The 27091-nt window shown below is 42.2% G+C and overlaps 1 protein-coding gene across 1 annotated transcript in view; it reads right to left on the reverse strand.

Moving 5' to 3' along the window:
- RST1 (ARM repeat superfamily protein) overlaps window positions 1-27091 on the reverse strand; it is a 486537-nt gene that overhangs the window by 58270 nt on the left and 401176 nt on the right. The window contains exons 20-21 of the mRNA XM_089458753.1: window positions 12236-13150; window positions 11800-12105 (exon numbers count right to left, since the gene is read on the reverse strand). Coding sequence (XP_089314879.1) covers window positions 11800-12105; window positions 12236-13150 — 1221 coding nt within the window. The remainder of the gene's footprint in view (window positions 1-11799; window positions 12106-12235; window positions 13151-27091) is intronic.

A 27091-nucleotide genomic window follows, 5' to 3' on the forward strand; every position in this document is an offset into this window, starting at 1 on the left:
CTCATTCGTCGAAATATTAAATTCTTGAGGAAATTCGATTTTTTTAATTAAATGCGTTTTAATTAACTCAAAAATAAAAAATTTGAGTTAATTTCCTCAAAAATTTGACTTTGACTTAACCCCCAGGGACTACAGGCTTAAAATTTAGCAAAATAATTAATTTACCTTAGTCCCGGGACCTTTTAAATTTTGCTTTTTAAGGACTGACGAATTTTACCTTTGGAGAATTTAAATTTACCTAGAACATAAAATTAATTGAATTTCTGGCTTGGGATTTTAATTAATTTTTGGCCAGAAAATTTAATTAATTAACCTATGAGGGGATAAATTATTTTTCCAACCCTCAAGACACTTTACATCATAATTTTCATATTTTTTACATCATAAGGGGGAAAACCCATCTATAATCGATCGTCACAGACTACTCATTTCTGCGACACAAATATAATCCAACAGACTAAGCAATTTGTAATAAAATAACCTAACCAAATAGTTAGGATTATTCCCAAATCACTTTTACATAGACTCGATCTATAACATTAGGACTCGCCTAAGATCCCAGTGACAAGATAAATACCGGCTTTGGGGTGAGACTGAAGGAAAACTCTGTCGACCATTTGAGAATGGATCGGTGAGACAAAAAACCTCTCAGAATGTAGATCGTCACCAGAAAAGTAGGTTTACCTAGGCTTGTTAATTTTAGGTATGTTCTATGCTATAGAAATTTATTTCAATTTTCACAGTTAACTCAATATCTTTTCCAGATTAGCAATCACATCAGCATTAAAGTAAACTGCAGATAGAACATAAATATAAATCGCAGAAGACAAGCCAAGACAAGAGGACACAAGATGTGGCGCCAGCCAGGGACAAACTCCAATGTGGGGAAATCCTTGATCAATTCTTCTTTTATGTTCTTCAAAGTTCAGTAGAGAAAGTGAGAGAGAGATAGTACATTTACAATAGAAGTCAACATTTTTGACTTTTGATATCTATATGAGATCAGTTGAAGACATATTGCTTCAACTGATTCTCTAAGGCAACTCCTTCACCTATCATAGAGTTATATTTCGTCCATTAGCTACTGCTTACCGTGTAGCACCATGCTGTACCATCACAGTGCTGGACCTTGATGACTGAGCTGCTCTCATCTGCTCTCATCATCATGCAGCCCATTATGCTGCATCTTAATCGCTACTGTAATACCATGATCTTCATCACGGCTGCAACATATTCCTGCTGCAACATAGAGACCTTTACCGTAGTAACACTAGGATCACTTGCTGCACTGAGTTCCTCTGAGACTATGAGATCACATCTATGTATGATCATTACAGTCATGATCAAGACTATGATTATTATCACTCTTCTTTTTAGTATGATGAGACCGCCTCATGCTGTGATGATATAGTCTCCTTCTCTGTGTCGGAGAATCTCTTCATCGGACCCTTGATTCATTATCAGGTCATGGCAAGACTATAATATATATGTATGGAAAAGACAGCGTATAACATTATCTTCATCGAGCTGATAGAGTAGATCTATCATTGTTGTCCAATGACTAGTCTGCTACAGGAGTGCCATTTGATGTCAAGACTAATCCTTGTTATGCCGAGATTGTCCAGATTTCATGCTACCTTATCCAATATCCTCTCTGCTATATTAACCGAGATCTAGCACCTACAGGTATGCCGAGAATATACCTTTATCTGAGATCCTTGCCGTGTCCTCATTTATGTTAAGACTACAGAGATTCGTGGGCTTTATCATGACTTATGAGACTTGCTCTGTTCACATGAACAGGTCTCCTTTGACTGCTGAGCAAGTCTTCCTTTGCTGCGTGAACAGGTCTTCCTTTGCTGCGTGAACATGTCTCCTTTGATGCGTGAACATGTCTCCTTCCTGCTGCGTGAATAGGTCTCTATTGATCTGCGTTTAGGCTTCTACAGGCAGCGTCTTAAAGGCTCCTTCATGATAGCGTATAAAGGCCTTTTGGACAGCGTATTAGTTGACTGTATAAGGGCTTCTAGCACAACGTATTAGGGCCTTCATCTTTGCTGCTAGGATCATCATACTGCAGCTAGGGCTTCATCTGCGGCTCTACGGCTAGGGCACCATACAAGATCAGCGTACCCTTTTTGGTGTCTCTCCTTCACCAAAACCCAAAGACATGGAGAGGAGGAGATCACCTTAAGAGTGTATGTGTCTTGCAAAATGACTTCAAGTCCTCTATATTTATACTCAAACGTAGAGGTTGAATAGACATGACCTTTGGGCTTCTTGAGCCTACATAAGTTGCTGGCCGACTTGACAATTAGTCTTATAACACAAATAAATTCATAACTCCATGAATACTTATTGGAATTGGATGATCTTTAAATCAATCCTACACCTCTCGATGAGAGGGATCCAATAAAAATATCAGCTGCCATAAATAAGATGACACACATGGAGTTTGGCCCTAGTTGCCAATTTTAACACTCCCTCTCAACCAATGTTTTTAAAACTGGAACCGGTGACCGGACCGGTCCACCTAATGAACCGGTTTACCGACCGGAACCGGTCTAACTGGGACTGGTTTGGTCTAAATGAACCGGTTTTAGAAAAATACATTAAATAATTAATTTTTAATGAAACAAAACTATTTTTAAGATGTAAAACCATGATTCCAAGCCAATAGAGACAAAATATGCAAAGTTTTCTCATTTATATACCATGTAAAGGTGAATATATCAAAATGGCACCGAGTACAATACATTTCATCGACAAAATAGCAAAATACATAAGAAATGAGGCTCTAAATGGCCTATAAAGTCCAAAAACAATGCTGCAAGCTATGAGGCCATTGGCCTACTACAAGTCTACAGTGTACACATGATCAATCATCAAGTTCATCACCACTACTAGACACAAGATCATCATCAGGAGCTACATAGACATCATCTGGTTCATGGTCTGAGGATGCCTCAACCTGATCTGCAACCTCAGTACCAATGCCACCAATGACAATAGAAGTGGACCTAATGGAAGCACGAGTTTGTCGACCTGCATGACTAGTGCCTTCCATTGGTTCTTTGCCTTTCCTTGATGCCTCTATTGATCCTAGTTCTGATGCCACCACATACTCTGCATCATCCCCCGCTAAAGCCATGTCGATATCAAAATCAACCTCAAACACAAGTTCTTCAGTCTCCTCCACCCATTCTGATGTTGGATCAATATCGTCCAACACAATGGGATCTAGATCAGGAGTTTTGCTCATCATTTGGAGCTCCGATTGCATTTATTGTTTACCCCCAAACCATGAAATCCTGAAAACCATTAAGTCTGCTGAATTTTGAGTGAAATCTAAAATTCTAGTTTCTCCATATGAAATCCAATGAGGTCGAAACCACTCTCAAACATCCTGAGTCATTTCACGGTAATGTTAAAAATTTAAGTAAAAGGATGAAAATGAAAATTAAAGGAAATGTCACTTTTACTTTAAGAATTTAACATTACCATTAATTGGCAACATTGTTAGGGTTGAAACACCTTAGTTTCCCCCCAAAACCCCTGAAACACAATGAAAAATATGCTTTTTTAACTTTACAGTGGGCGTGCCTAAAACCGGCCGGTTTAGGACAGAACCGGCCGGCGGTTTCGTCCTAAACCGGCCGGTTTTCACCGGTTAGGGCAAAAAAATGGCGAAATGGCCTTTCCAACTGGATTTTTTGGCCAATTTAGACCGGCGGCCTTGCTAACCGGCCGGTTAGACCGGTAACCGGTTTTTAAAAATGGTTTTGAAAACACTGCTCTCAACTAGGGAGAACTCCATCCGCTGATCCATATGTCAGACTATACTGTCTTTGCCATCAGTGCCCTGCACTGCTCTTCTTAGCTCTGCTGGCTCTGCTCTGCTCTGTTAAGCTCTGCTGGCTCTGCTCTGCTTTGCACAGCTCTGCTGGCTCTGCTTAGCTCTACTGAACCATGAAAAATAAGAATTGATCGAGAATGTGTCATACCATTCTCCACTGACCTGAAGTCAATCTCGGAGTGTGTACCATTGATCTCAGAACAGTCCTCAACCGACCCGAAGTCAGTGTCATAGTAGGTACAACTCCTACCACTGGTCCCAGACCAGTACTCTACTGACTCGAAGTCAGTCTCAGAGTATGTACCACTGGTCCTAGACCAATCCTCTACTGACCCGAAGTCAGTGTCATAGTGGGTAAAACTCCTACCACTGGTCGCAGACCAGTATCATTGATCCCAGATCAATGAAGGTCATCCTAGCATAGGGAGTACAGTAGATACAACGATGCGTCCATCGGTACTACTATGGTCCCTATCCTCATTTCCCTGCTCATTGATCAGATGAGAGGTACTTCCCATGAGTCCCAGACTGCATGGGTAGGATGCCTCGACAGGAGAACTAATCATCCTGTCCACAAGAGAGCAAATCATCCTGTCCAGTGGATGCCACAGAGAACTAATCATCCTAGCCCACAGGAGAGCGAATCATCCTGTTCCATAATCGCCATGGAGAACACATCATCTAGGCCTCACATGAGAACTGATCATCCTGCTACACAATCGTCATGGAGAACACATCATCCAGACCTCACAGGAGAACTAATCATCCTGCTACATAGTCGTCATGGAGAACACATCATCCAGACCTCACAGGAGAACTAATCATCTTGCTACATAGTCGCCATGGGGTGTCACAGGGAAATTTTTTATTCTTTTAACCTGTACACGTACACCACCAGGAGATGGTGAGTCACCCTGTGGTCATATGTTGCTCCAAGAAGTACTCCGCGCCCCCTTGGAGCTCCCAGAGCTCAGTACATCATACTTGTCCCTCGTTAGAGGGTCTCTGAACGACACCAAGTCGTTCTCGGAAAGTCAGGAATTTGACGTTTCCTAGGGGCTTTGTTAAAATGTCGGCGACTTGTTCATCTGTATCGATATGTTGGAGCCTTATAGCTCCCCGCTGCACCATATCTCGAATATAGTGGTACTTGATATCGATATGCTTGGAGCGATCATGAAATATGGTATTCTCTGATAAACGAATCCCACTCTGGTTATTACATAGGATCACAGTGGTATCCAATGTAAATCCAAACATCTCAATGAAGAGCTTTCGTAACTAGATTGCCTCATAGGTGACCATGCTAGCAGCAATATACTCTGCCTCGACGGTGCTCAAAGTCACCGACTTCTGCTTCCTGCTCATCCAGGATATCGAAGAAGATTCCAGGGAGAACCAACACTGAGAAGTGCTCTAGTGATCCTCCACACTGCCTGCCCACTCATCATTCGAATAATCATGTGGTTTCATATTTCTGGCAGTGTTTCTCAATCCATGAGAGATTGTGCCCTGAAGATATCTCAAAAGATTCTAGGCACCAAGCCAGTGAACTCAACCAAATATGAGCTCGCCATGCTAACTGCAAAACATATGTTCGGACAGAGGTTCACCAAGAACATCAACGTGAATGAGTTTATGAAACTCAGAGGCATTTCCCAAATCTGGTTCGACATCACTTCCATATAACTTCTAAAAGTTAAGATCCTCGAGGTAGTCACAGGCTTGCAGTTTATCTTTCCACATTCTGAATCCAACTCCCTCTGTCTTCTACAAATGAGAAGGTCTGCACCTGTCAGACATAGGTGCCGGTATGAGAGGTCTAACATCCACAACCTTCGGGTAATGGTTTGGATCGGTTTCACTCCTAGTGAATCTCAACTTCATACGACAGCTATCAATCCTCTCATACTACGCTCGGGGTGTTTTGCTTCAAGCCATAGAGGGCTTTCTTCCACTTGCATACGTGAGATTCTTGATCATCAATCTCAAACTCCTCGGGTTGTTCCAAACCTGTGGACTTGCTTTTCATCGATGAGTGCCACCTCGTAACCTTAGACTTCCATTGCTAAAATGGACACCAGGTTCTTGTTGTGATCAAGTACATAAAAGAGATTCTGTAAATGAATTGAGTTACCCCCATTCAGTTGAGGGATAACATTTCCAACATCCTTTCCAGGATAGGTGGCATCGGCTCCAAGTATAATCCCACGATTGTTTCCATCTCTACCAAATTAGAGAGTGTACCCATCTATCTGATGAAGTGCCTTGAAGCACTGGGGTTCCTTGCTTTCTCTGAAGAGTCGGCCGTGTCCTTGATGACATGTTTAGTTACCATTCCTCTGATCATTGAAGATGTCCTTGTAATGATTATTATCTTCATCAAGAGATGTGTCTCTGCCATTCAGACACTCCTTCGTATAATGGCCAAACTTATTGCAACCAAGGCATCCACCTTTCTTTCCACCCTTAGATCTGAACTTCCCAATGAAATGATCTTTAGGTAGGCCATCAAAAACTTCCACTGCGCCATTCTGATAATATTCTCTGCTTCGATTTCACCCTAGGTGAATTAGAAGAGGGATGAGGAACCCATTGATCCTTTTGTCCTGTCCCAACTGTCTTTGGTGATTGCTCTTTTAGTCTTGTTTGGGCATTGTCTTCACCTTAGCTCTGATTCCATGTTAATTTTAGGTATGTTCTATACTAGAGCAATTTATTTCAATTTTCACAGTTAACTCAATATCTTTTCCAGATTAGCAATCACATCAGCATTAAAGTAAACTGCAGATAGAACATAAATATAAATCGCAGAAGACAAGCCAAGACAAGAGGACACAAGATGTGGCACCAACCAGGGACAAACCCCAATGTGGGGAAACCCTTGATCAATTCTTCTTTTATGTTCTTCAAAGTTCAGCACAGAAAGTGAGAGAGAGTACATTTACAATAGAAGTCAACATTTTGACTTTTGATATCTGTATGAGATCAGTTGAAGACATATTGCTTCAACTGATTCTCTAAGGTGACTCCTTCACCTATCATAGAGTTATATTTCGTCCATTAGCTGCCGCTTACCGTGTAGCACCACGCTGTACCATCACAGTGCTGGACCTTGATGACTGAGCTGCTCTCATCTGCTCTCATCATCATGCTGCCCATTATGTTGCATCTTAATCGCTGCTATAATACCATGATCTTCATCACGACTGAAACATATTCCTATAGCAACATAGAGGCCTTTACCGTAGTAACACTAGGATCACTTGCTACATTGAGTTCCTCTGAGACTATGAGATCACATCTATGTTTGATCATTACAGTCATGATCAAGACTATGATTATTATCACTCTTCTTTGAAGTATGATGAGAACGCCTCATGCTGTGATGATATAGTCTCCTTCTATGTGTCGGAGGATCTCTTCATCAAACCCTTTATTCATTATCAGGTCATGGCAAGATTGTAATATATATGTATGGAAGAGACAACGTATAACATTATTTTCATCGCGCTGATAGAGTAGATCTATCATTGTTGTCCAATGACTAGTCTGCTACAAGAGTGCCATTTGATGTCAAGACTAATCCTTGTTATGTCGAGATTGTCCAGACTTCATACTACCTTATCCAATATCCTCTCTGCTATATTAACTGAGATCTAGCACCTACAGGTATGCCAAGAATATAACTTTATCTGAGATCTTTGTTGTGTCCTCATTTATGCAGAGACTACAAAGATGCGTGGGCTTTATCATGACTTATGAGACCTGGTTTGTCCGCATGAACAGGTCTCCTTTGACTGCGTGAGCAGGTCTTCCTTTGCTGCGTGAACATGTCTCCTTTGCTGCGTGAACAGGTCTTCCTTTGCTACGTGAACATGTCTCCTTTGATGCGTGGACATGTCTCCTTCCTGCTGCGTGAACAGGTCTCTATTGATCTGCGTTTAGGCCTACAGGCAGCATATTAAAGGCTCCTTCATGACAACGTATAATGGCCTTTTGGATAGCGTATTAGTTGACTGTATAAGGACTTATAGCACAGCGTATTAGGGCCTTCATCTTTGCTGCTAGGATCATCATACTGCAGCTAGGGCTTCATCTGCGGCTCTGCGTCTAGGGCACCATACAAGACTAGCGTATACTTTTTGGTGTCTCTCCTTCACCAAAACCCAAAGACGTGGAGAGGAGGAGATCACCTTAAGAGTGTATGTGTCTTGCAAAATGACTTCAAGTCCTGTATATTTATACTCAAACGTAGAGGTTGAATGGACATGACCTTTGGGCTTCTTGAGCCTACATAAGTTGCTGACCGACTTGACAATTAGTCTTATAACACAAATAAATTCATAACTCCATGAATACTTATCGGAATCGGATGATATTTAGATCAATCCTACACCTCTCGATGAGAGGGATCCAATAAAAATATCAGTTGCCATAAATAAGATGACCCACATGGAGTTTGGCCCTAGTTTCCAATTTTAACAAGGCCATTACATACATGACACAGTTCTGCTGAGATTATTTACATCATATACATGCAAAATGGGTTTATATTATAACATGATGATCAGGCCGATGATGATAGCTGGACGACACAGACACATCGATCAGGCACTATCCCTTTTGCGAGAAAAGGGGGTGTACTGCTATGGGTCGTTGACACGTAGTGATTAATAGAACCCATTAAAAATATTAATTATTTTAATAACTCCTCATCCAGGTGGAATCTATCCAAACAATTGTTGGGTTCTGGAGATCTCATGTGTTCTAGCCCCTCCATAAAATTTCGGAGCTAGAGCACATCTGATGCTACCCAAAATCAACATGGCTCAGATTAGAGCTTGGTTTCTCAGCCTCCTTGGGAAAAGATCCACTTAACCCTCCAATTGATGCACAAATTCGTACTGCTGATATAATAATGTCGACCTCTTGAATGAATGATGATTTCGGCACTTGAGCAAAATCGTGGTGGTTTTGTAATCCACCCTCGGTCCCACTGGAGCAAGATCAAGTCCAAAAATTGGGGCGATTGGTTTCTTTAGCCTCTATTCTCCCAACAATCAATCCCTTCTCTTGCTTGAAAATGAACTCAGCTCAAAATTTGGTATACTGTGCTGCTGCAACAAGAAATAACTCGGTATACATGAGAGCCCCCAAATAATCGATGAAGTTTGGCATAATGGAATTTGTCGTCAAATTAATTTGGGTTTGAAATATTATGCTTGGCTTTCACATAATAAAAGTGTCGACCCTTTTATTTATTTATTTTATATTTTCACGACCCCACTCAGAAATAAGATGCCACGACCAACTTGAAGAAATTTGACCAAGCTAATTAAATTAATTTGGCCCCACTTTCAACTTGATAAAAATCATTCACGACCCCTTTTGATAGTTTGGCCAAGTAATAGTTTCCCAACGTTACAAAATTTCTTCTGCACCAAATCACTGTAACGCTAGTTTCTTCAAAGATATCTCGTAGAATAATAAACTACGACATACATATCTTCTGTGGCGCATCCAATATAAACCCTCGAATTGATCTGTGATAAAAATTGAAAGCCTCCAAGAAGGCAACAACACAAGTGTTGATACCATTGTAATATCCCAAACGAGATATTAGACTAATTTTGTCGAAATTCACTCAGCGAGAAATTTTCCATAAAAATTATCATTCATTTAACAAAACATTGTCATGTAAAATATAACCAATAGGATACAAAAAAAAAACCACAAGATGAACAGGAACAATCTCAGCTTTATTATAATAGATAAATTGGGGTTACATGCACATACAACCATAATCGTTGAGATGAAAAATTGGCCTCCAAGATAATCTGCTGCACTACTATGCTAACCCTCCAAACTGCACTGAATTGCACTGCTGAGCTCTCCTGTGAATTCTGGATGAGTTCACCAAGGGGAGACAGGTACTTGCCCAATCTCACTAAATCACTTGAGGGTTTCCGTCCTAGGGTTACTACTGAAGTAGAGCACTGGGTCCTCAACCCCTCATACAAGAAGAAATACCAAATCCAAGATGTCCCCTAATGGCCTCCTCCTCCTCTGTTATAAATCTGATGGACCCCTCCAAAACCTCCTATTTTATTATTATTTTAATCATGGAACACTTTTCCCTCTCTTATTTCAATTAAAATATTCTTTTTAATGTGGGAAAAAGGTAAATTGGTCACCATGCCTCCTTAGGTCACTGAAAATCACTTCTAACCATCATGTCTTGTAGATCTTCTCGTTTCGGTTCCAATGAGCTATTACATTAAGGTGTTCTGCCAAGTATTCCCCCTGAAATGCCACCTTAAGCGTAAATAATTGAGTCGGGCCCATTAATAACTCTATTTTTTGAAAGTTGTCGGAATGCACTGGAACAAAAGGCAAACTGTGCAGATGATGGAATATACCAAGCGAATGCCATCGAACCTCATAAAAACTTCTCAAAACCCCTCCTAAAGCGCCTGGGCCAATTGAGGACGCCAACTTGCACTTGTGACCATCCTATCCATGCCATAAGGAACACCAGAAAAGGAACAATACACTTATCTCTAGCATTTCCCCAAAACTCCATCACCCAAGTAGGATTAGGCACTGGTGAATTTCGTGTTGATAAAAAAATTTCTAAAATGAAATAATTTCGCTTCCTTTTTATTTTCCTAGGCCTTTAAGGCAAGCTGCTAGGCCTTTTTTTCCTAGATTAATAGATTTAGGGCATTGTGGATGACTACTTGTCGAAGAAAAACCTAAGATTTATCTCTATAATCCTTTTTAATACAAAATCTAGCCTTATTGATGGTTAATCTTCTCCTAGGAGTGCTGATGTCATCCTTCTTTAGACAGTTTTTGCCTTGGAAACCCTAACCCTAGCCTAACTTCAATTTATGGTCTATTTTGAGGGGGGTTTGCTCTATTGTTTTGTTGACCTAATCTTTTAACAAACCTATTTCTTTGACTTTATGTATCCAGGTATTCCTAGGTGCATGATACATTGCTCCATTATCAAGAAAAATTGAGCCGTTGTCCATATTAGAGTGTTTTCACCTAACCTATATTTTCGTCACCTTGAATCCTAAAACTTAGAATATCCTTATAGGTGAGTACTGGGGAAGCCTCTGCTGTTGTGAAATTCCACTAAGAGCAGGAAGAAGATTGCTGAGGTGACAATGGCAATCTCCCTCATTGTGAGTCCCCTCACAAGGCCTGCTAGATTTTGTGGCAACACTACCCAAACCCTAACCACTAGTGGTCCCAACATTAATGAGAACCAACTAACTAGTGCGTTTATTACATAAGGATGACTCTTTTACATAAATTAACCACATACCAACTACCTAGTGGGCCTTATTCAAAGAAGATGGTCTCATACATTAATTGACACATTCCTAAGTATCCCTAGGTAGGGAAGTCAGGGTAAGACAATAGCATGTATTTCTAGAAGATATGTTGCAGGTCTGTTTTTGAGCATGAGGTCAGTTTGTTGTCTGCATTCTGTACCATGTGGCAGGATGATGTATGTCATCAATTGTTGGCCAAAAGGGCCACACTGATAAAAGATGCCAAAGCCTTAGATGCAGTAGCTTATTTTGATCTTATCTCTGCACTAATAGTTTTGAGGAAGAGGATATAAGTTCCATTGTATATACCCTTCCATTATTTTCACTTACTGTTTGTAAATATTTTCATGTATATATGACATATTTTTCAATATCTATATACACTTATCCATCTGTCTATCTATCTATATTAAACCTTTCAATTAAATTACCCAATTCAATATTCAAGGATAGATAAATGGGCCAAAATATTGATGCAGTAAGAGTCTGTTTAAAAACATATGGGTAGAAAATAATTCATTGAGTATATGAAGACTTCAAACAATGGCTCAATGTCAAGCACAAAGTATCAGATTTTTGGTTGGAGATGTATACCTCAGAAGTTCTTGGATCTAATAATAATGAACACAAACACCATACTGTACTATCCTCTGGAAATGTTTGTGATGGCATGGATGAATAACCACCAGAGTCATTGTGCACCACATTTGTTTCTTGACGAGGAGATTGGTCCCTACTCAAGAAGGCATTCCTTAAAAATGAAAGAGCCCATGCTGCAGAACTTTGCAGTTGTACATCATTCGACTCTTGTACAACTCCAAGGATCTCATTTATCAGCGACTGTGAAAATTGTTCACAAAGAGGATTCGAGAGCATAGGTCCTCTTACATAAGATGTTTCCTGCTCCCATAAAGAGAAAAATGAATTATCTATATGATATAATCAGTGAATAATTATACAATGAAATGATCAATAAACATCAACATGATCAGCCGCAATAATCTTGATTGTCACTTTGAAAGGATCATACCTTTTGTTTGGCTGTTAGCTGAAAATCTAGTACGTGCTGGCTGGATAGAGTGATAAGCCCAGCACCAGCACCCATGCAATTGACTATACCAATCATCCCACCAAAGTGAACAAGTGGAGGATTTGGATCAGTGTAAGTTCTTCTTATTGTTTCCAGTGTTTTTTTGACATCTTCAACTTTTATTGGATGTGCAGATTCATTTAAAATACAAGAAAGAAGGTTGCCTGATCCAATGCAGCTTGCCAATAACAAATTTTGATACAAATAACTATGCTCCTTTTGACATGCAACTTTAGAAATCAGTATTCTAAACCCATTGACAAGGGAATCTAATCCTTCATCCATAAGTTCCAGCTTGTGACAAATATTCACAGCAGTAGATAAAGCTAAAGATGAACCTACTGCCAAGGATACTGAAGAAATATCATCATAGGCAAATTCCGAGTGTGAATGCTTTCCTTGCCATGAGTTCACAAAAGGGATCCAAGATATTAAAATGTTTGTAATCTCAAACACCATGGCTGGACTTCCACTCTTCTGTATAGCGACAACAGAGGTTCCTAGACCAATGACAAGCCCCGCAATACCCCAGACATTTTCCTCTATATTGTCCCAGTGTTTACCAGCATGTTCTGGCAGTTTGCTATAACCTATATTACAATCAACTCCATTAAGCAGCTCAAATTGGTAAAGGTTCTGCAAGGACTCAATAGCAGATGGACACATCCAGCAAAGCAACTGAATCAGGCTTTTTACAACATGTCTGAGTAATGCTGTCTTTTCTTGTTTGCTTGTTCCTAGTTCTTTCAATGTATCACTATTGATGGGATCACCACTGAGGAGGCTTTGCAAAGCAAAACCTAGACCTACACCACATGCACCTATTACAAGAGGTCTGTTGCTCCTGCCTGCAACCTGCATGTGATAATTCAATGAACCAACGTCAAACTGGTAAAGATAAAAAGGATGCTAGTGATCTGATCTCTAAATATGCTAGAGAAAATGATGCAATACGAAAATATATGAACATAAGAGCATCCTTAAGAAGCTAATGATATATTCAGATATGAACACGAGAGCATCCCTAAGAAGCTAATGATGTATTCAGGAATTGAACATAAAACACTATATACTTCAGTATTTGTAAGATACTTAGCAACGTTGCTTCAAATAATGAATTATAAATGATCAGTTCCCAGTTGCTAATGCATGTTATAACTTGTAAGTGTTGAAATGTTCATGCGGTAATCCACTCTAATGTACTGTAGTATAGTATAGCCTATAGTCGTTCACTATTACTAAAGGGGCAGTGCGAGTACAAGATTATAATCACCATCTAATACTAACTCTAGGTTCATGATGCTGCATCTCGTACAAAGGAGAATAATGAACAGAACCATGCAGAATTATTCTATTTGAGAAGTAAAAAATAAAAAGATGAAGTACCTTAACAAGAGAAGCTGGAATCAAATTTTGTCAGTGCCTTGTGTAGATCTTTATGAGGGGCCTCAAAATAATCGGTCAATGACATACTTTAAATTTCATATGCCAAAGTTATCAGTTAAAAATATTAGTAATTGTAGAATTCAGTAGAAATTAAATAAAAGGGCACAATATATGGAGAGAGCAGTCATTTGATGATATGTGACAGTGAGGGCTAAATCAGCCACATTATATTTCTAGAGTAGCCCTTGTTGATGTCAGCACAATAAAGTAGTGTAGGGTGGTTTATGTTCTATTTGACGTGGGCCTAAACCTTGTGGGCCAGTAGTGGATGAGCCCACATTAAAATTCTATATTTAAGTTGGCCTATGTTCCTCACTAAAAGCTCCCTTCTTTTTGTGAATTTAGGCTATCATTTGCTAAATAAGGAAGCATATCTAATTCTATCTTTACAAGAATCTGCTTATTCAAGGCCATAACAGCTTTCCTCTCTTTGGGGGATGCATTGTCCCTAATGATGCTAGATTCTCCTGCAGATTTTTGGGCATTAGCTACCACTTGGGTCGTTCTTGATTTCTTTTCTCGAGTTTTTTTTATCCTTGTTTATTGGAAATTTAGCTGTTATTGGAGCATTTCTTATATTAACGATATCCTATACAATACCTACATTCTAATTTTCTCCTTAAAATTTTTCTTTCAGAAAGGCAAATGTCCTCTGAAAATTAGGCATGGTTTTTTAATCTTATTATTAGATCATTCTCTATGTAGAAAGGTTGAGGGTTCGATTTTCCAATCCTCTGTTGCCAGTGCAAGGCTAACAATGTTTTGTATTGTATTTGGTTTTGACACTACTACAAAGTTTCATAGATGAGTCTTGGATTTGTGTCTTCTTTTGTTAAATCCATTTGTAAATTGGAACATTTATTACTTTATTGGCATATTTGCTAAATTAGCAACACAACTTTCCATTTTGATCATTGTTGATTTTGGGTAGCATCGGATGTGCTCTAGCCATGAAATTTGGTAGAGTACTAGAGAGGCTAAGGCACATGAGATCTCCAAGACCCAGAAATTGTTTGGAGAAATTCCACCCAGATGAGGAGTTATTAAAATAATTACTACTTTTAATGGGTTCCTAAGTCTAAACTTAGGAAAATAAAAATATTAATGTGTATTAATAAAATATGGGTGAGAAAGTTCTAAGTGACAAGGATCAATCTAGTTCTAATCTTAGCCGTTGATTAGGGACTTAATTTCGGCTGTTGATTGGTCAACAGGAAAAGTATAAGAGGAGGCTTGAGGGTTAGTTGAAGATACACCAAGTGATCAAAGAATTCGATTTTTTGGGGCAAGATTTGCTGAGGAAATCAAGTTAGTGATCAGAGTTGCAGTAAGGGGCAGTTCAACAAGGGATTTTCATCTGAGGTTGAAGAATACATCGCAGAGAGGTAACACAGTGTTGGGAGAGACAGTGCATGCCATAGAAGGGCTGCCGCAGAGGCTGACGCTGAGCCTCAGAGGCAGCGCTGGGGAGATTCTGTGGGGCAGACTGGGAGTAGATCAACAGATTCTGAGCCGGGAGAGGATGACGCAGCTCCTAGAGGAGTGACGCAGTTCCAGAGCAGTGCTTGGAGCAGCTTTCACTGTCCAGCATAGGGAATAGTTGGAGTCACTGTGGGGTTTGATCATCCGATTTCTGATTTGCCAGAATATCTGTCTCCGGATAGAGGTACTACTGCCGAGGATATTCTCTGTTGGGTGAGCCATTTTTGGCACCCTAGTTGTATTCACGAAATCTGCTTAATAATAGAAACCCTCTATACGCTGCACCAATTTTCCCGAATTGGGTTTTCCCGAGGACGATTGTCCAAAAATAATGGTGTCCCTTATGTTATTGTCTCTCCTTATTTCAGTGCATTATCTGTATATTTGTGAAGGCTGCAATAGTGTTTACTTCGATGTTTATGCAATTAAATAACTTGTTAATGTAAAGAACAAGTAGCAGATTGTAAACCAGTAATTGCAATAGGGGTTTCTGATGTGTTAGATTTAGGAATTTTCACATGGTATCAGAGGGATTGCAGATCATAGACCACTGAAGACACTAACCGAGAAATTTGAGAATTTGCAGCAGAGAAGCAACTGTCTCGAGAGACAACGCTGTTCTAGCGCTGAAGAGGCAAGAGGAGGAGTGACGCAGAGGCTCACGCAATGCCTGCATCAACACTTTGAGCCAGGACAAGGGCCAGTGTAGAGGCAGAGGAGGAAAAATAAGGCTCACGCAGAGCCACATCATCTTTCTAAACCAGGAAGGATTGACGAAGTTGGCTGGGAGAAGCAGATTCAGCCCACGCAGTGATTGTGCAAAACCTAAAGGGCTTAGATTCTTCGAGTTGCCGGGGCTAAGGAAGCTATGCATATTTTCATTTGAGGTGCTGGTGGGACACTGTTTCTGTCGGTACAGACCAATGTCTAACGAGACTAAACCAAGGTAGAGGGAAGCACTACCTCGACAGATTTCTAGCCAAAAAATCTAGATCCGGGTTGCAGTGGCAAAGGAGGATTGGAGAGAGTGATTCGACAGTTGGCCGGAGGATTTCCGAGAGGGAAATCAAGACTTAGAAGGAGTCTAGAGAAGAGGAGCAGAGATGGTAGTGAACGAATTGAGGGATCATGACAGATTGGACGAGGCTTCCAATTTTCTCATCTGAAAGGCCAGGATCCTGACAATCCTGGATAAACATCGCATCAAGGACTATGCCTTGAAGGTTGTTGCTGAACCAGTCGACGCTGATCCATTGAAAAAATATGAGGAGTTCCACGCTAAGACCAAGTGCATGATCCTAGACGGGGTCAAAGATCATGTAGTACCATGTTGAGAAGAACACAACAAGGGAGATGTGGGAGACCTTGACCACCTTGTATCAGGTCTCTTCCGTGCAACGAAAGATGCTAAAAATCAATTGAGATAGTATCAGATGCAGAAAGGAGAGGAGATATCCCTTCCTTCTTAGGTTGCAAGGGATTTGCGACCAGCTTACTTCCGTGGGGTTTACACCGGATCTAGAGTTCATGGTCAGGACTGCCCTAAATGCAGTCTCTGAGGAATGGGAGACGTTTGTCCAAAGCATTTTGGGCAGAGCATCTCTCCCCAGTTGGGAGGGGATGTGGGCAACTCTTCGACATGAAGAGCTCAGGAGATTGACCAAGGTAGGAAGTAGCGGTAAGGGAGTTCGAATCAAGAAGGAGGAGGAGAAGGATGCAGCTCTTGCATCAGCGGGCCGACAGGGGCTACAAAAGAGGAAGAAGAAAGACATCTCCAAGGTCAAGTGATTCAACTGTGGGGAGATGGGACATTATGCCTCACAGTGGCCCAAGAAGAAAGGCAAGGGAGAAGCTTTCGACTCAAAGGTTGCTCCAGCAAAGGCGGAGAAGGATGTCGAGACTGATGACGATTGTGCCATGAGTGCTCATGCGCCTCTAGAGAAGAGGCGAGGAGACTTGGAGCTGTAGTCGAGAGGACTACAGAGAGGGGCATGATCCTTGAGGTACCCAAACTCTTGGATCACATACGGCTACAGGAGCTCTTAAAGATAGTAGCATGATGACAGGTGTCGGGTGGAGCATGGTGTGATGGAGCAACAAGGCAGTGCTAGAGTGCAAAAGTCTGTGGCAGCGCAATGGAGGTTGCAATAGTGCGAGAGGCACAGAAGAGGTTGCAACAACACAGTGGCAGCAGAGGGAGCACAGGATAGCAACAGAGGTGGCTTCAACATCACAAGGTTTCCAGAATGACCAGGATGTCAGTGTTTGGGTGAAGTCGGTTACTTCTCAGAAACTGAGTTGTAGTGCAACAGTTACTAGTGGCAGTGCTATGGGCAGCATGAGGCAACATTTTGAGAGGGAGCTGTAGTACAAATGTAGCAGTGGCAGTGGCAGTGTCATGGGCAGCAGTACAGGAAGCAACAATGCAATGGATGTGGGGCAGTAGGCCAAGCATCAACATAGAGGACCGATGCGGAGGATCAGTGTGATGCTTCTATGGTGAAGCATTGCTAGAGCACATTCCTCGCTAAGAGGGAGTGTTGATTTTGGGTAGCATCAGATGTGCTCTAGCCATGTAATTTGGTGGTGAGGTTAAGGCACATGAGATCTCCAAGACCCAGAAATCGTTTGTAGAAATTCCACCCAAATGAGGAGTTATTAAAATAATTAATATTTTTAAAGGGTTCCTAAGTCTAAACTTAGGAAAATAAAAATATTAATGTGTATTAATAAAATATGGGTGAGAAAGTTATAAGTGACGAGGATCAAGCTAGTTCTAATCTTAGCCCTTGATTAGGGACTTAATCTCAGCCATTGATTCGTCAATAGGAAAAGTATAAGAGGAGGCTTAAGGGTCAGTTGAAGATACACCAAGTGATCAAAGAATTAAATTTTCTGGGGCAAGGTTTGTTGAGGAAATCGAGTTAGTGATCAGAGTTGTAGTGAGGGGTAGTTCAGCGAGGGATTTTCATCTGAGGCTAAAGAATACATAGCAGAGAGGCAACACAGTGCTGGGAGAGACAACACAGGCACTAGAAGGGCTGGCGCAGAGGCCGTAAAGCTGACGCAGTGAGATGCAGAAGCCACAGAGGCTGACATTGAGCCTCATAGGCAGCGCAGGGGAGATTCTGTGGGGCAAACTGTGTTAATTTTAGGTATGTTTTATGTTTAGAGTAATTTATTTCAATTTTCACAGTTAGCTCAATATCTTTTCTAGATTAGCAATCACATTAGCATTAAAGTAAACTGCAGATAGAACATAAACATAAATCGCAGAAGACAAGCCAAGACAAGAGGATACAAGATGTGGCGCTAGCCAGGGACAAACCCCAATATGGGGAAACCCTTGATCAATTCTTCTTATATGTTCTTCAACAGTTCAGCAGAGTGAGAGGGCGAGAGATAGTACATTTACAATAGAAGTCAACACTTTGACTGATCTAGATAAGAGCATAGATCATCTCTAAGAAGATGATACATGAGATCAGTTGAAGACATGCTGCTTCAACTGATTCTCCAAGGTGACTCCTTCACCTATCATTGTGCTGCATCTCGTCATCATGCTGCATCTCACCGTGCTGCACCATGCTGCACCCATCATTACAATGCTGGACCTCATGACTGCTGCACTGCTGTCCCATGTGCTATTGTTGAACCATGTTATCATACAGCATGTCTCAGTACTTGCAGCACCATGCTTGCCACTACTATCCATGTTGTCCACGCTTGTCATGCTGGTCATGTAATAGCTGCTGTCCCACTTTGTTGCCTTGTCATAACTGCTGTCCCACTTGTGCCACTGCTGCACAATTGTCATTGCTGTCCTATGTCATTGGGCTGTCCCAACATGCTACTATCCCATTTGTGCCACTGCTACACAATTGTCATTGCTGTCCTATGTCATTGGGTAGTCCCATAAAAGTTGTCGTCCCAACATACTGCTGTCCCATTTGTGCCACTACTGCACAATTGTCATTGCTGTCCTATGTTATTGGGCTGTCCCATCAAAATTGTCATCCCAACATGTTGTTGTCCTATTGTCCTATTTGTTAGTGACATTGCAGCTCCTATGTGGCAGTATCCAACACCTATGTACTACTGTTCATGGATAAAATTCGGTCACTGGTCAGGGCACCCTCCTGCAACCTACAGCAATCCAACGATCAACCCATAACTCACCTTGAATTATGCGGCCTCCCTTTCTTTACAAGGTAGGTGACCTTGCTCGTTGAGGAGACACCTACAACTCCATGTAGAGGGTTGTTTTGACCATCAAAACAATACTTACAGGCCTGCGGCTTTCACAAGGACCTTGCTGCCTCTTCAAGTAGTCACAAGGGTGACCTTAACGTCCCTTCTCCTTTGCTAAAGTAGGCCTTATATTGATGCCTTCTAGCCCAGCTCCTAGGCCCTCATAACAACAGCTTAGTCCTCCAAAAGATCCATGACTTTGCTGCGGCTAGGACCTATTAGGTCAGCATATATCCTTTTCTTGACTACAGCTAGGTTACCCTTGAGATAGCGTAGGTTGGGGCTGCCTTATGATAGTGTTAGGGCGGCCTTCTAGGACTGCGTTAGGGCTGCCTTAGAATAGCATTAGGGCTGCCTTCTTTTCCTCCAACGTCTAGGGCTTCCACTCCTAGATTTCTCTTCCACTAAAACCCAAGACAAGTGGAGAGAAATCAAGATAGAAGTGTGTGTGAGAAATGACTCTCAAGTCATCTCCTTTTATACTAAAACGTTGAGCATATGTGGGGTTTATTTGGTTGCTGGCCGACCTTGACGAATTGTCTTATAACACAAATAAATTCATAACTCCATGAATACTTATCAAAATCAGATGATCTTTAGATCAATCCTACACCTCTCGATGAGAGGGATCCAAGAAAAATATCCGCTGCCATAAATAAGATGACCCACATAGAGTTTGGCCCTAGTTGCCAATTTTAACACTCCCTCTCAACTAGGGAGAACTCCATTTGCTGATCCATATGCCTCACTGTACTATCTCTGCCATCAGTGCCCCGCACTGCTTTGCTGAACCATGAAGAAGAAGAATTGATCAAGAATGTCTCATACCATTCTCTACTGACCCGAAGTCAGTTTTATTGATCCCAGATCAATATCACAAGAGATTGTCTCAAACCACTCATATTGATCTAAGATCAGTTTCATTGATCCCAGATCAATGGAGGTAATCCTAGCATAGGGAGTACGGTAGATACAACGATGCGTCTATCGATAGTACTACTATGGTCCCGAACCCCATTTCCCTGCTCATTGGCCAAATGAGAGGTACTTCCCATGAGTCCTTGACAGGAGCACCATTCATCTTGTCCCTAAGTCGCCTCAGGGTATCACAGGGGAAGGCTGAGCCATTCATCTTGTACACAATGCACCATTAGGGGAGGGTGAGTCGCCCTATGGTTGCTTGTTGCTCCAAGCAGTACCCTAAGCCCCCTGGAGCTCCTAGAGCTCAATGCATGCATCATGCAGGACCTTTATAAGAAGGTCGCTCAACGACTCCAAGTCATTCGGGAAAGTCACAAATTTGACCTTCCCCCGAGGCATTGACAGAATCTCTGCGACCTGAACATCAGTCTTAATGCGATAGAAACTCCTCGCTCATCGATGTACCATATCCCAGATAAGGTAGTATCTGATGTCTATATGCTGGAGCAATCATAGAATATGGGATTCCTCAACAATCGAATCCCCCCTTGGTTGACACAGAGGATCCTGGTGGTATCCATCATGTGTACAAACAGCTTGCTGAAGAGCTTCCACAACTAGGCAGCTTCACACGAGATCATACTCGTAGCTATGTATTCGGTCTCAGCAGTGCTTATAGCAACCAACTTTTGCTTCCTGCTCATCCAGGATATCGAACAGAACCCAAAGAGAACCAGCACTCGAAAGTGCTCTTGCGATTCTCCACACTGCCTGCCCAGTCAATATTCGAATAATCATGCAACTTCACATTTCCGGTAATGTATCTCAATCCATGAGAGATTGTGCCTTGAAGATATCTCGGAAAATTCTTGGCACCAATCTAGTGAGGCTCAACCAAATATGAGCCCCACATGCTAACTGCAAAACATATATCCGGACGGAAGTTCACCAAGAACATCAATGCGAATGAGTTTATGAAACTTAGAGGCATTTCCCAAATCTGGTCCGGCATCACATAACTTCTGAAAGTTAAGCTCCATCAAGGTAGTCACGGGCTTGCAGTTCTCCATTCCCAATCCGAAATCCAACTCCCTCTTACTTTTGCAAATGAGAGGGTCTGCACCTGTCAGAAAGAGGTTGTCTTCAGAAGGTGCCGGTATGAGAGGTCTGTCATCCATAATCTTCAAGCAATGGTTTGGATCGACTTCACTCCTAGTGAATCTTAGCTTCATCAGACAACTACCAATTCTCTCATGCTAAGCCCGGGGAGTTTTGCTTCAAGCCATAGAGAGATTTCTTCCACCTGCATACATGATATTCCTGATCATGAATCTCAAATCCCTCGGGTTGTTCCAAACCTGTGGACCTGCTACATGAGGGGAATGGTCCCCTTGTAAGATTTTCATTTGGTATATCTCGGACATGTACCTTCATGATCTTCTTGGATTTAGGCATCCCTATCATCATTTGACTCACATTGGGTAGGGTCCCATAATAAGTAGACCTCCGATGCTATAACTGACATGGTCCCCAATGGACTTCCTGCAACTTGATACAACCTTGGACTCAAAAGCATCTTTGAAAATTCCATTTTCAAATACGTACCTTTCCATCGATGAATGCCACCTTGAAACCTTTGACTTCCATTGCCGAAATGGTCACTAGGTTCTTCTTGCAATAAGGTACACAAAAGAGATTCTTGTAAATGAATCGAGTTACCCACATTCAATTGAGGGGTAACATTCCCTACACCCTTTTCGGGATAGGTGGCATTGGCTTCAAGTATAATCCCATGATTGTTTTCATCTCTACTAAATTAGAGAGAGCACCCTTCTATCTGGTGAAGTTCCTTGAAGCACTACAATCAATAAGCCAGATTCCCAAAGAATCTGAAGGAGAGGGCCAATACAAGATAACGCTTCTTTATCTTATCAGAAAAAACATTTGATTCTTCATACATGGGGTTCCTTTCTTTCTTGAAGAATCAGTCGTTTCCTTGATGACTTGCATTACCTGTCATTCCTCTGATCATTGAAGATGTCCCTAGAATGTTTGTTATCATCGTCTAGTGTTGTGTCCCTACCATTCGTACACTCCTTCGCATAATGGCCAGACTTATTACAACCAGGGCATTTGCCTTTCCTTCCACCCTTAGATCCAGACTTCCCAATAAGGTGATCTTTTAGGTAGTCCATCAGAAGCTTCTGCTGCGCCATTCTGTTAATATTCTCTGCTTCGATTTAACCCTTGGTGAATTTGAAGAGGGACGAGGAATCCACTGATCTTTTTGTCCTTTCCAAACTATCTTCGGTGATTGCTCTTTCACTCTTGCTTGGGCTTTGTCTTCACCTCAGCTTTGATACCATGTTAATTTTAGGTATGTTCTATGCTTAGAGCAATTTATTTCAATTTTCACAGTTAGCTCAATATCTTTTCTAGATTAGCAATCACGTTAGCATTAAAGTAAACTGTAGATAGAACATAAACATAAATCGTAGAAGACAAGCCAAGACAAGAGGACACAAGATGTGGCGCTAGCCAGGGACAAACCCCAATATGGGGAAACCCTTGATCAAATTCTTCTTATATGTTCTTCAATAGTTCAGCAGAGAGAAAGAGAGAGATAGTACATTTACAACAAAAGTCAACACTTTGACTTATCTAGATAAGAGCATAGATCATCTCTAAGAAGACGATACATGAGATCAGTTGAAGACATGCTGCTTCAACTGATTCTCCAAGGTGACTCCTTCATCGATCATTGTGCTGCACATCATCGTGCTGCACCCATCATTACAATTCTGGACCTCATGACTACTGCACCTTATGCTGCACTGCTGTCCCATGTGCTATTGTTGAACCATGTTGTCATACAACATGTCTTAGTACTTGCAACACCATGCTTGCCACTGCTATCCATGCAGTCCATGCTTTCCATGTTTACCATGCTTGTCATGCTGGTCATGCTTGCTGCTATCATGTAATAGCTGCTATCCCACTTTGCTACCTTGTCATAGCTACTGTCCCACTTGTGCCACTGCTGCACAATTTTCATTGCTGTCCTATGTCATTGTGTTGAAGTTTCTAAGTCTACCACTTAGAAACCCTCCATGCACTTTACTAATTTATTCCTACCTACTTGTTCTGTTACTTAACAAGTTATTTACAATGTAAATACTGAAACTGAACACTAGTGCATGCTCAACATATTACAGATCATCAACTGAAGGAAACAAAAACAAACACACAAAATAACATCGTTATTTTTGGACCAATGTCCCCAGAAAAACCCAATACGGGAAAACTGGTGCAGCTATCTGAGGGTTTTCTTATTAAGCAATTTCAGAGTACAATTTGGGTGCCAAATCCGGCTTACCCAACAGAGAATTTCCTTGGCAGTAGTACCTCTTAGTCTGAGACAAATGTCCCGACTAAAACCCCGAATAAACCTTCTGGCAGCGCCTCAACTCCAATCTACCCCAGAAACCCCAACATTTGCCTTTCTGGACTGCGTCAGCCTCTCTCTGCCCAGCGCTGGCCCTGCGTCACCTTGAATAGGCCTGCGTCAGCAACATTGGCTTCTCTGAAGCACTGCGTAACTCTTGGCTGCCTCTGCATGGCCCTGCGTGAGCCCTGGCTGCTATTGCGTCACTCTCTTTGGCTCTTGCACTGATCTCCCGGCATTATCTCTGCCTCTCTGTCTCTCTGTACTCACTGCCCTTAGTTGCAACTCCGATCACTGATTCTGTCTCTCTTAGCAAACCCCGCTCCAGAGAATAGAATGACTGATCATCTGGTGTGCTCTCCAAGTGACCCTCAAGCCCCCTCTTATGCTTTTCTCATTGACATATCAACGACCGAGATTAAGTCCCTAATCAATGGCTAAGATTAGATCTGGCTTGATCCATGTCTTTTGGACCATTCTAACATAGTTTTATATTAATCCACATTAATATTTTAATTTCCCTAAGTTTAGACTTAGGAACTCCATTAAAAATATTAATTATTTTAATATCTCCTAAACTGTTTAGAATCTGCCCAAACCCTTTCTGGGTGAGATCCCATGTGCCCCAACCTCTCCACCAAATTTCGTGGCTAAAGCACATCCGATGCTACCACAAATCGACACTCCCTCTTAGCGAGGACTGTGCTCTAGCAACACTCCTCACTGAGTATTACTCTGATCATCCGGCATCTGTCCCTGTGCTGATGTTAGGCCTGTTGCCCACCATCCTTTGCACTGCTATATCCTGTATTGTTGCCCATGGCTCTGCGATTGCCACTACTGCATCTGTATGACAACTCCCTCTACATCCGTTCTGCGGCCCATGGCTCTGCCACTGCCACTGTTGCATCTGCACTGCATCTCCTCTCATCATGCTGCATCGTGCTGCCCACTGCTGCACTGCAACTCAGTTACTAAGAAGTAAGTAAATGATCTCGCAATTTTGACCTCTCTGTTGGGCTAGAGACCCTCCTGACGCTGAAGTTCCCTCTGCTGCTAACAAGTTCTAGCTCTGACCTCTATGCTGCTGCAACAACTCCTTGCATCTCGCACTGTTGCACACCTCTCTGTGCCATCCTGCACTGGTGCAACACTCCCATGCCTCTCGCACTGCTGCAGCTTGCTAGCCTCGCGTTGTCCTGGGACTCCTGCAATGTAGCTCTCTCTTCCGCTCCATCCGCATCCGTCTCTACCTACATCAGCCAGTCCTGCTACTCCTCTTCGGGGAACCCGTAGCAAGGTCTAATCCAAGAGGTTGGATACCTCAAGGATCCTGCCCCTCATCACCTGTAGTCTGCCTGACTACAGCTCGATGTCTCCCCACTTCCGCTCAAGTGGTGCGTGTGCACTCATGGCACAGTCATTGTCTGTCTCCACTTCCTTCTCTGCCCTTGCTGGCGTTGCATTAGTCTCGAAGACTCTACCTTACTCTTCTTCCTTGGACACTGGGTTGCATAATGACCCAGCTCCCCACAGTGGAAGCACTTGATCTTGGAGAGATCCTTCTTTCGCTTTTCTTGCTTTCCCTCAGATGCTAGGACAACATCTTCCTCCTCTTCCTTTTTGACTCTGATCCCCTTAATGTTGCTTCTCGCCTTTGTCTACTGTCTGATCTCTTCTTGGCGAAGAGCCGCCCACATCTCATCCCAAGGTGGAAGTGTCCCTTTGCTCAATATACTCTGGAAAAATACCTCTTAGTCTTCTGAGACTGCATTCAGGGCTATCCTCACCTTCAATTCCTGATCTGACGTGGCTTCTATGGCAGTCAACTGATCTCGGATCTCATTTGGTCCTCCAAGGAAGGTGTCAATAGATTCTTCCTTCTTCATCTGATATGACCTCAACTGATTTTCTAGTAACATTCTTCTCTGCACAGAAGTATGCTGGTACAATTTCTTTAGGGCTTCCCACATCTCATTTTCCGTTTCCTTCTCGGCAATGTGTGGTACTACATGGCCCTTGACTCCGTCAAGGATGATGCTCTTGGCCCTCGCCATTGCGTCCTTGTACTTGTCATTCTCAGCTGGGTCAATTGGGATAGCTATCGTCTTCAAGGCGAAGTGCTTGACACGATTTTTGTCAAGTACGATAAGATTCTGGCCTTCCAGACTGCGAAGTTTGATGCTCCGTCCAACATGTCCTGGTCTCTTACTCTGTGTAGTGCCATGATGCTCTTCTACTTCCCTCCTGGAAGTTCTCGATGTGACTCCCTCTGAGTCTCGATTTCCCTCCTGGAAATCCTTCTGCTAATGTCGAGATGCCCCCTACTCTGATCGTCTGTGCAACCGCACCACTGATCTGGATTTCTCGGCTAGAAACCCTCGGTAGCAACTCCCTCCTCTTGGCCTTGCCCTGTCAGGTACTGTTTTGACTACAGTACCTCACCAGCTCCACTCTACAACTTTCCCACAACCTCCTAAACCCCAACAACCTGAAGGTGAGAGCTCCTAGGCTCTGCGCAATCCCGGCACCAGCAACCCGGCCTCCTTAGCCAACTGCGTCAGCCCTCCTAGCTTCTGCGTGAGTCTCCCTTTGCCTCCCTTAGCCTCTGCACTGCCTCTTCCTGGCTCACCCTTGATGACGCAGGCACTGCGTCACCCTTCCCTTGTTGCTGCTCTGCTAGAAACAACTTCTATCACTCGGGACAACTGTTTTCTGCTGCTATTGCTCCGCTCGGTTGATGTCCTCAATTCTCCTGTGATCTGCAACCACGCTCTGATACCATGTTGAAGTTTCTAAGTCTACCAATTAGAAACCCTCCATGCACTTTACTGATTTATTCCCACCTACTTGTTCCGTTACTTAACAAGTTATTTACAATGTAAATACTGAAACTAAACACTAGTGCATGCTCAACATATTACAGATCATCAACTGAAGGAAACAGAAACAAGCACACAAAATGACACTGTTATTTTTGGACCAATGTCCCCAGAAAAACCCAATGCGGGAAAACCGAAGCAGCTATCTGAGGGTTTTCTTATGAAGCAATTTCATAGTACAATCTGGGTGCCAAATTCGACTTACCTAATAGAGAATTTCCTTGGTAGTAGTACCTCTCAGTTTGAGACAAATGTCATGGCTAAAACCCCGAATAAACCTTCCGGTAGCTCCTCAGCTACAAGCTGCCCCAGAAACCCCAGCGTCTGCCTTTTTGGACTGCGTCAGCCTCATTCTACCCAACACTGGCC

The sequence above is a fragment of the Pinus tabuliformis genome, chromosome 7 (genome assembly GCF_031772625.1).
Source record: "Pinus tabuliformis cultivar Carrire ecotype Pingquan chromosome 7, CPIR1, whole genome shotgun sequence".
NCBI classification, from domain to species: domain Eukaryota; kingdom Viridiplantae; phylum Streptophyta; class Pinopsida; order Pinales; family Pinaceae; genus Pinus; species Pinus tabuliformis.